The sequence below is a fragment of the Pholis gunnellus genome (assembly GCF_910591455.1).
Source record: "Pholis gunnellus genome assembly, chromosome: 17".
NCBI lineage: Eukaryota > Metazoa > Chordata > Actinopteri > Perciformes > Pholidae > Pholis > Pholis gunnellus.
In genome coordinates, this window is record NC_136544.1 from 15,019,538 (window position 1) to 15,028,719 (window position 9,182).

Here is a 9,182-nt window from a genome sequence, read left to right on the forward strand (position 1 = left end):
AAGGAGACATCGACTAACACAGAGACGCAGGACAGAGTGCGATTCAGCAGCGTGTCTAGCCATCGATGTCCCAGCTGAAGAGATGATGTTTCACCAACATATCCTGCACTCCCTCCTTCAGCGGCCGCTGCTCCTTCTCCTGGAAAAGAAAGGGAAATGTGGAAAGCTTTTACCTGAAGACAAAATCAGCACTACAGCAGAGATGATCTAATAAATGTACCGTGTTTTTGACCGCTGATGAAAGCTCACTCTTTCGAAAGATCAAGTGAGTTTAAGTTAAGAAGAGAAATGTCCAAACTCCTTTTGTGCGATAGTGTCTCAGTGCTAAATCAGCAGATTAGTCAACTAGTAACTACTGACTAAACTAAAGCATGTTACCTAGAGGTCCCAACTAAAGAGGTGATGCTCAACCAGCACATCTATAACTTCGGCTTTCAGAAACAGCATACAGTCAAAGTTGTTCTCCCCTGAATACTAAGACTTGCTTACTACTGCTCTACAGGAGGATGCTGGGTAATCGCCTTCACTCACCTCTTTCTTGTCAGGCAGCTCACAGTCTTGGGAGAGGCTGAAGGCAAACTTTGATAGCACCCTGAGGAGACAACAGTAGACCCATCATTATTTCCTTTATTGGTCAGATTATGTGTCCATATTCATATACAAATTCATTTTTGTTCTTAAAGCCCTTTTTAGATATTTAATGCTATTTTAACTACTGGATTATGTGTGGGAAATGTGGAAGTACGGTGAATATTGCCAACCAGCTTCAGGAATTCTGTACGGAGTCATTGGCAGCTTATCATATTTAGCCATTCCTGGTTTGTTTGCGCAAAGTTTCCACAAGCAAATCAGAATCAATCAAAACAGGCCGTAGTGTTTCTTACCTGAGCTCACACTTGATCTGTACCCATCCAGGACTGCGAAGGAATGACCAGGGATGATACCACTTCTCTACAGCAGCCATGCTGGAGCACAACACCTCCAACCAGAGGTGCAGCACCTGCTCACTGGGGGGGGTGGGGGGGGGTAGACTCACGTTAAAACCCAAGCCTGTGCTCTCTGTAAACACGAGTGAATCAGTCTTGAGAACTCACTTAAGACCGACGCAGGCAAGAGACCTAAACTTGACATCCATCTGAGCGTGTGCGGTGTCATGGCTCATGTTGACTGACTGCACCGCCTGGGAAGAGAAAAGATGGCGCTCATGCACTTCCTACTTGATGGTGACTAGGCACTACTTTCATAAAACATACTTAAAGTTGGGAACTGGCACAAACTTCATGTCCATAAAATAATTAAAAATATTTCACTTTAATCCTCACACTGCAGTAAACATTTAGCTGAATAAAAATATGCAGTGAGTTTGTTTTTTTTACTAATAGAGTGAATTCTTACTTACCCTGTATAGCAGCTCCTCTGGTGTTAGTACTTTCCCATCTTCATCTAACCTGGTGAAGACCAGAAGAGAAAACTCTTCATTCCACGACCAAAACACATTTCAGTTCTTACAGTCAACATTTATTTCTTTCCATCCAGGACCTCATGTTGATAGGTATGGATGATCCAGTCCTCATAAAACACTGACATGTGAATAGAATCCCTCACAGCCATGTTAAATGTCCACTAGACTAAAGTCTGACAGTTTTACCTGTAGGTTTTACACAGCACTAGTCTGGAGTAGACGGAGTTAAAGTCCCTCTCTACCTCTCTACTGGCCGCCTGACAGAAAACAAGAAGACACAATGATTTAGTCCTCTGGTGAACTTAAAACAACTCTGCAATAAGGTGCCATTAAAGAAAAGCTCTCCTACCTCTTCTATGAATAACCAAGGATGACACGGGCCTCCCAGTATCGATGGCTTCTTGAGACCGTGCTGAAAAATGGCCTTCAGGGCCGGACACAGTGTTCCTCTGGCCAGGTCCGTCACTGCCTCCGTCACCGAGTCGTCACCTGCTAAGGAGTACTGGAGACACAAAGGAAAGATCACAGTTTAGGACACCGATTATCAGGAAACTGGATGCAAGTAAACACATCAAAAGGACTGTCGACTCGGCATAGAAACACGCATGTCTTATCAAGCTGATAATGAACTGCTTGCATACCTCTTTGCTTCTTTCATCGAGGATCTCCACAAATTTAGCCGGGAACCAACCTGCTCAAACAAAAAAGATCTTTGTCAAATGAGCTTCAAAACTGATTAAAAGACAAATCAGTGATGGCTGCACTGGGTGCTGTTGATACATCGGAAGCGCGCACACACACACACACACACACACACACACCTCTCAGGCCGTTGAGCTCTCCAACCCAACAGTGTTCATCTTTCTGTGACATGATCTGAAAGAGACAAACAGCTGTATAAGATGCGGGGAGGTGAGCAGGGGAGGTGCGAGTGACGCAACGCATGACTCACAGTGATGATGTCATTCTTCCTGAAGCCAAGTTCATCGTCGTCGTGACGCTCAAAGTCCAGCAGAGCCTTTCCCCGTCTCCGTCGGTTGCGAGACACCACGAGGAAGTTTTCGTGATCCCGCTGGTGGCTCTCCATGGAGTAGTCAGGAGTCAGCTCCTGGGGAGACGTCAGGGGCAACATTGAGTCAAACTGGAAGGTCTGACCTACACACTCTTTGTGCTTCAGCGTGTGAACTCACGGTGCTGGAGTGACGAGGGTCCAGACAGTGGAAGTGCTCTGCAGTGCGGGTGATGGCCTCTCGCAAGGCTGCTACTAACTCGGTCTGCTTAATGTTCTTGGATTTTAGGGCCTCTGCCTCATCCTCCCCAAACAGCAGGGAGCTCAGGGTGGACTTCCTGCGCAGGGACTGTCTCCTCACCACCTGAACACATACAAAACGCACATGACACAGATTAGTCTGACAAAAAATAATTGATATTTCAGCAGATTAACTAAGACTACAACAACTGACCTTGTTGAGATTGGTGTTGAGCGTCGTGTTGTTTCCATTGCTGAGCTGTGCCTGTTCGTTTAGGATGTAGGCTAGGTGCTTGTGCCGGTGGGCTTCCAGTGTTTCCTGGGACAGAGTCCCCGCTAGCCTCATAGCCTCCCCGAGAACTGCTGGACCATCTCTCAGCTGGCTTGGCAAGTCCGAGAGGGTATTGAAAATCGATGCAGAGTTCTCCGAGGACACAAGCTCCTCCTCCTGGTGTCAGAGAGTAAATTTCACAAGGATCAATACTCAACATAAACAGTTTTTGTCAATGGAAGAAGGAGCTGGTGAATACTTGAGGCGGATGGCTTCTAGCTACATTAGCGTGTCTGTTGGTGACATGACTCAGGGGATAAAGCTTGTCTAGTAATGAGTCTATGTGAATGTCAGCATGTAAAGTGCTTTGAGTGGTCAGGATACTGGAAAAGATTTGTTTGCATTGCTTCAAGACAATCAAATAGGTAATTGCACACAATGAAATAACTAAAGCAAAAAGTGAACTGTATCAACGGGTCGAGACTCACAAAATAGGTGGTGTCGAGCAAATACCTTGATTTTGAGCATGCCCAGTGTGACCTGGAAGAGCACCAGTGAGCCCTGGTAAAAGAGCAGGTCCCAGATCCTGAGGAGCAGACGGATGTCCACCACGCTGGCAAATGAGGTCAGGAACCAATGCAGAGTGATCAGCGACAACTCTGGATGTTTAAGGAGGAGGAGGTTACATATTGCATACGATATACAGTTCACAGCTGAACGGTTGTGGGTAATCGGTTATTCTTCGAATGCCCATGTTGCCTCTCTGACCCCACGCACCCATCCCTACCTATGTCATGCTCCTGCAGGAGACGGTCGAGGGCCGGCAGGTACTGAACAATGAGCTGGCGGAGAACCCGTTGGTCCGTTTGGACGCCCAGCAGCGTGGAGGAGAAGTAGGACGGAGGAAGGAGGTCTTCGATGAGGGCACACATCATCCAAAGCGCATCCTCCTCCTCGAGGAAGAGCAGCAGACAGGAAACCACCTGAAGAGATCGAGACAGAGAAAAGGAGATACATGTACTGTAAATGTGATGAGAGCATTTATATGCCGGCTGGTGTAATGTAGTCGTTTGTGGTTCTCACCATGCCGGTGCCCTGGCAGTACCCAATGTCTGGGTAGAGCCAGGCCAGACCTCTCAGTACCCGTCTCAGCCTCGGCACGCCAACACTCGTCATGCTACAGAAACACGCGTTGGTGGGCATCGTCCGCAACAGATCCTTCTCTATCTGAAGGACACAATCGCATCATGAGTCTCCAGCAGTACTATGCCGGGTGAAAAGTCTGCAGTCAGTGTTTGGTTACGTGTACAGGAGCTTAGGACGTTACCTGTTTAGCTGAGCTGGTGTCATCATTGGAACTGTTCTTGATGATTTCTCTGTAAGAGATCTCAGACGTCCTCTTCTTCTGCAGAGCTCCAGCCAGACGCATCCACAGCTAACACACAGAATAGCTTTAAAAAGGCAACTGTAGCAGTCTACTGACAATAAGCTTCCTTTTTATGAGTTCACTTTTGACTGGCTATTGTGGGCAGTATTTCAGCCCAATGTGTACCTCTTCTAATCAATAGCTTAAACAGTTCTCCCATGCCGAGCACGTCTATTTACCTGTGGCCTCATGCTGTGAGGTATGCCACCCAGCACCAGCGTACGCAGACGCTCAGAGCGGGAGAGGACCGGATCAATGAGCTCCCAGGTCAGGTCGCCCACCGTGTGGTTGTGGGTGAACTCCAGGTGGGCTTGCCAGCGCAACCGCTGCTGGGGGTCTTCACGCTGGGGCGAGCCTTCAGTGCCCAGCCAGGACCGGGGCTTCCCTTCATCTGAGTGAGGGGAGAGGGATACAGCAGGATTAGTAGGGTTTGGGTTTATTATTTTAAATCAAAATATTAATAAAAGTAAAGCCCGGTCCACCTCTTGAATTGAGGTATGGAAAAATGATATCAAGAACAATTGTTAGGTAAGCAATTATGATGAGGACATGGAAGGAAAGGAGGTGAGTGAGGGGAAAGGTGTCCGGATAAGAGACAAGTGGCTAAATAACAAAGACAGAAATAGAACTAAGTGGAGACAGACGTTGTCCACGGAGCAGTTGACAGCTTGTTTGTTGTATTTCCATGCTAACGGTTATATTATTATATGTAGAACAATAATTGAAAAATACATCCACATCAAATTTCAGAAACATGCTGATTAAAAGTATTACTTGTCCTAAAAAAAATAAAAATACTATAACTCTGATTTTTAAATTTAAAAATGTGTTGACGGGTCAAAAATACATTTTGTGTCTGGCAACTACTTCTTGTGAAGTGAATGCAATAGAACAGCGACATCTAATTACTGAACGTTATCAATAGCACCTTTAACTATTGAGCAAGAAGAATTATATCAGCAAGTTAAACAACCAACATTAAATATACAAACAATCAGAAAAGAAAAGTGCTGCCGGACAAAATTACAGAATCTAAGAAGAGAAAACAGCTTCCCCCCCAAACACTACATGAGGAGAGGCCTTCCAACAAAAAAAAGCTAGTGTTTAAATAACCCCCCCCCCCCGAGGCAAGAACTAAAAAGCTGCAGTCATAACTCAGATCACATGCACTTCATTTGTGCAATGTACTGTAGCCACTGTGACCAAATATGGAGATTTCCGTTTGTGCTTCTTGAAAGAGTTAGAGTGAGGACAGAAGAAAAGGGCCCTGATGTGTGAATGTGAGTCAACACTTTACCTTCAATGTCTACTTTGAAGCCAAACTCATCATACTGAGGTTCAGGCTGTTCTGAGGGCTCTTTCTGTAGAAGGACAACACATAACATGCATTTCATTAGTAGAGGAAATGGTAACGGTGACTGTTTTAGCGCATAAAGTCACAGACTCACTTGGTGGTACTTGGCCAAAATGTCCTGGGGCCACATGCTTGGGGTGAGCGCAGAGAAGGGGCCGCCAGGGGCCGGTGTGTAGGTTCCTAAAACAGACACAGATCATAACTAATTACACAGAACATATGACGCACGCTGGAAAAGGAATTTTGACAATACTAAAGCCGGTTGAAACTGCAAATGAGATTTCAAAATATATCCAAAGTAAAGAGAAAGACATTTAAATCAAATATAAACAATTCATGTCATTTCAGCACTCCCAGGTCAGTGTGTATCTGAGGACAGGAAATACATCTTCAGAAACCCCTCTTCAAAATAAAAGCCTTTTGCACCAAATTCATTTAAATCTTTACCAGACATGTTGGTAGTACAGTGAATGGCTTCTATAGACAGATATTAGTCACTTTTGGAGAACGGAGGTCAGCAGACAGCACCCACTCTGTGAAAAGGACAAAGAGAAGAAGTAGTTGGTGGTAAGTGCAAACTAATTATCATGTTAGTCAGCAGCATGAATAAGGCTGACTTGAATGTTGCAGTGACAATCCACCCAAGGCAGAATAAAACACATTTATTTCTAGGCAAAGTCTGAAATCAGATAAATGAAGTCCATCATGTTGTTCCTCATCTACTTTTACCTTCTGGAAACCTCTTTGCCGTAAACAAAAGAACCGTTACAGTGAGTCCAACTATTCTGTCAAAGTAATGTTCCTTCTTCAAGCGTTACTAAAGCAAGAGATTCAGAGGCTCTACACAAATAAGTGAGAGAGGAAGAGATAGAGTGTTCTGGTCTCTCTTCTCTTATCATATGACTGCTGTATGTACCAGAGGCTAATTACCTCACTTAACTGTGTGTGTTCATGCTCCATTGGGAAAACTCCAGGGGCAAAATTAACAAACATTTTGTGAGAATACTCAGAGAGCCGGCTTAACAATATTTAGTTGTTAATTTTCCTTCATAAGGAATGTATTTGTTGTTGTTCATATGAAGTATCCTGAGAGGGGACACTGTTTGGAGTACAGGAGCAGACATTGCTGCACATTAACCTGCAGAAGAGGCTCTCCAGCATGCAAACACGCCGCCAAAATTATTCATTCCAGCAGCAGGCTCGCAGCATCTGAACGGGGATTTAGGACTTAAGAGAGATGAGAAATCAATTTGGGGGTTTGGAGGAGGGCCAAGCACTTTCAGGCTCGCTCTGTGTGCAGCTCAGAGGAGGGCTGGGATTTTAGAGCGACTCCCTTACAAGAACACAAACGGTTCAATCGTCTGCCAAGAAAAGCAACACGACTGAGACCCCCCGCAAACTGTTTGTATTGACAATCTCACTGCTAAATGATGCTGCTGAAGCAAAAGTTATATCTGAAACAGTTTAATAATGAATAAGTAAATAAACAAATATTAACAGCAACTGTTTTTAAAAGGTTAATTCATTCATTTTTCCAATAAAAATACCAAACAAATGATGGTTCCAGCCGGTCAAATGTAACAATGTTCTGCTGTCTGATGTGAAGGTTTTTTATTTATTGTATCAACAAAGCAATCAATTTAAAAAAAACAACACTACAATTCTACTACAATTTGATCATTAATGCAAAGAATAATGGCAAATCTGAAAATTATATACAACAAGTAGCTGGTTGTGGGTATCAGCTGTTCCTGTGGTTGAAGTTATCAATAACTTTATATTATGTCAAGAACAGAGACCAATAGTATTTGCTGCCAACACTGGACCACCACAGATACATCATATTGCGTATGTTTAGGCAGATTTAGTCCTTTATAGGGAATTTGAGGGTTTTTCAGCAACAAAAAAAAAATGTACGTGAAATAAAATATAAGCGGATGCATTTGATAAACACTATGAAATTAAAATATTAGCATTGACTTCAAAAGTCCAGTTCCTTTTTACTCTGAACACAAGAAGATAGTTTTCATTACTGAGGTGCGGCTGAGATCAGCCTGTTTGCACAGACTGGTCAACACCCTGTTGCAAATAAAGCAACATCCTGCTGTACCGACAGCAGAGTGTGTGTGTGAGTGTGTGTGTGTTCAAAGTAAAAACTCCTTCCTTTTAAAGCAGTGGAGTTCTTATTTATACCCTGATAACGGAGTTTGTGTTGCCCAGTAGGCCTGCCACCCCCTCCCATACCCTAACACCTCAGTCAGTTGTTCCTCCCAGTAACCACAACAATGGTGACTCATGTTGCCCGCTCGCGAGTACGCCCACCCCAAACCGGCCATGTATGTCGGAGAATTACAGGCTCGTGCCCCGCCAAGTCAGCTTTGGCTGAATAATGATAGACAGTTCTGTGTACTGTTTGGCAGACTGTGTGTCTTTCCGTATGTCTCGCTTACATACACAGACACAAACACACACCCTCTGTTACACACACGCACACGCACGCACGCGCCACCGTCAGGGTGCACCATGAAGATGGTTTAATGTAAACTGAGGTATATAATAAACCAGTCAGTTGACCAAGAAGCTATGCTGAAAATGCTGAAGATGTGCACGGTTATTCATTAGACACATGCGATTAAGTCAAACTTGAGCTGATTAGAAAAGTATTCTGCTTACTTGTGAGCTATGCAACATCACCATCACTGTGGAACTAGTGACGTTCAATATGAAGTTAACGTCAACTGAATTAACATTACGTCAAACCCCCTGCTGACGTCAAATGCAGGAAAAAGACGATCAAATGAACTGTAGTTTAAAATTCAATGGCAACACATTGGACCGATATCTACACATTCTGCTGACAGTTGCACAAAACCTAAAGCATGCCTACAAATTGTTAAAACTCCTAACATCCGTCTCAGAGACCAATGTAACGTACACCGAGGTGTCAGCTGTTAGCCAAACATGCTACGTTTCGCCTTTAGCTAGTCAGGTTAACAGTTAACGTCACATACAATGATGACCATTAGCCTGCTAGCATAACTTACCGTGACATTATTCTTGTGAGAGCACAAGGACTTGGTTTGGGGCAAACGTGTTTTCTGTCGTTGGAAAGGGGTGAAACGCCATATGCTATGCCATCATTCGTCTCGTATTTGTCATTTCGCTACGTAGTGCACCTGCTAGCGACGCGTTTCTCAGTCGTATCCTTACACCTTTTTAGGTTTTCCCTTTCCATCCCGAGAAGTAGTTCCAGATCCCGGAACTACACTTCTCACAGAACATATCCTTCCGCAGAGATGACGTAGACACACGACGTTTCTTTTTTTTTTTTTGCTCCATTCATTCATTAGTTTCCTCATTCATTCCAGTACAAAAACGAACCAGTCACGATTCCCTAGCAGCCTACCAATACTGTGAGAT

The 9,182-nt window shown here is 44.2% G+C and overlaps 1 protein-coding gene across 1 annotated transcript; it reads right to left on the minus strand.

Moving 5' to 3' along the window:
- sgsm3 (small G protein signaling modulator 3) lies at positions 1-8,946 on the minus strand. Its single transcript, XM_079177232.1, has 21 exons — positions 8,807-8,946; positions 6,210-6,295; positions 5,857-5,942; positions 5,706-5,769; positions 4,588-4,799; positions 4,310-4,417; positions 4,066-4,209; positions 3,770-3,965; positions 3,496-3,641; positions 2,926-3,159; positions 2,653-2,835; positions 2,415-2,570; positions 2,284-2,338; positions 2,104-2,153; positions 1,812-1,964; positions 1,649-1,719; positions 1,400-1,448; positions 1,095-1,180; positions 885-1,007; positions 532-592; positions 1-139 (listed from the first exon to the last, which is right to left on the minus strand). The coding sequence occupies exons 2-21, from the start codon at positions 6,214-6,216 to the stop codon at positions 56-58; spliced, it is 2,268 nt and encodes a 755-aa protein (XP_079033358.1). The 5' UTR covers positions 6,217-6,295; positions 8,807-8,946; the 3' UTR covers positions 1-55.
- Positions 8,947-9,182: the final 236 nt, after the last annotated feature.

Excerpts from the sequence above, each read along its gene's own strand:
- sgsm3 (XM_079177232.1), bottom strand. Across the intron at positions 3,160-3,495 it reads TGGGCATGCTCAAAATCAAG|GAGGAGGAGCTTGTGTCCTC; the intron begins GTATTTGCTCGA and ends CTCTGACACCAG. Across the intron at positions 1,008-1,094 it reads CTTGCCTGCGTCGGTCTTAA|TGAGCAGGTGCTGCACCTCT; the intron begins GTGAGTTCTCAA and ends CACCCCCCCCAG.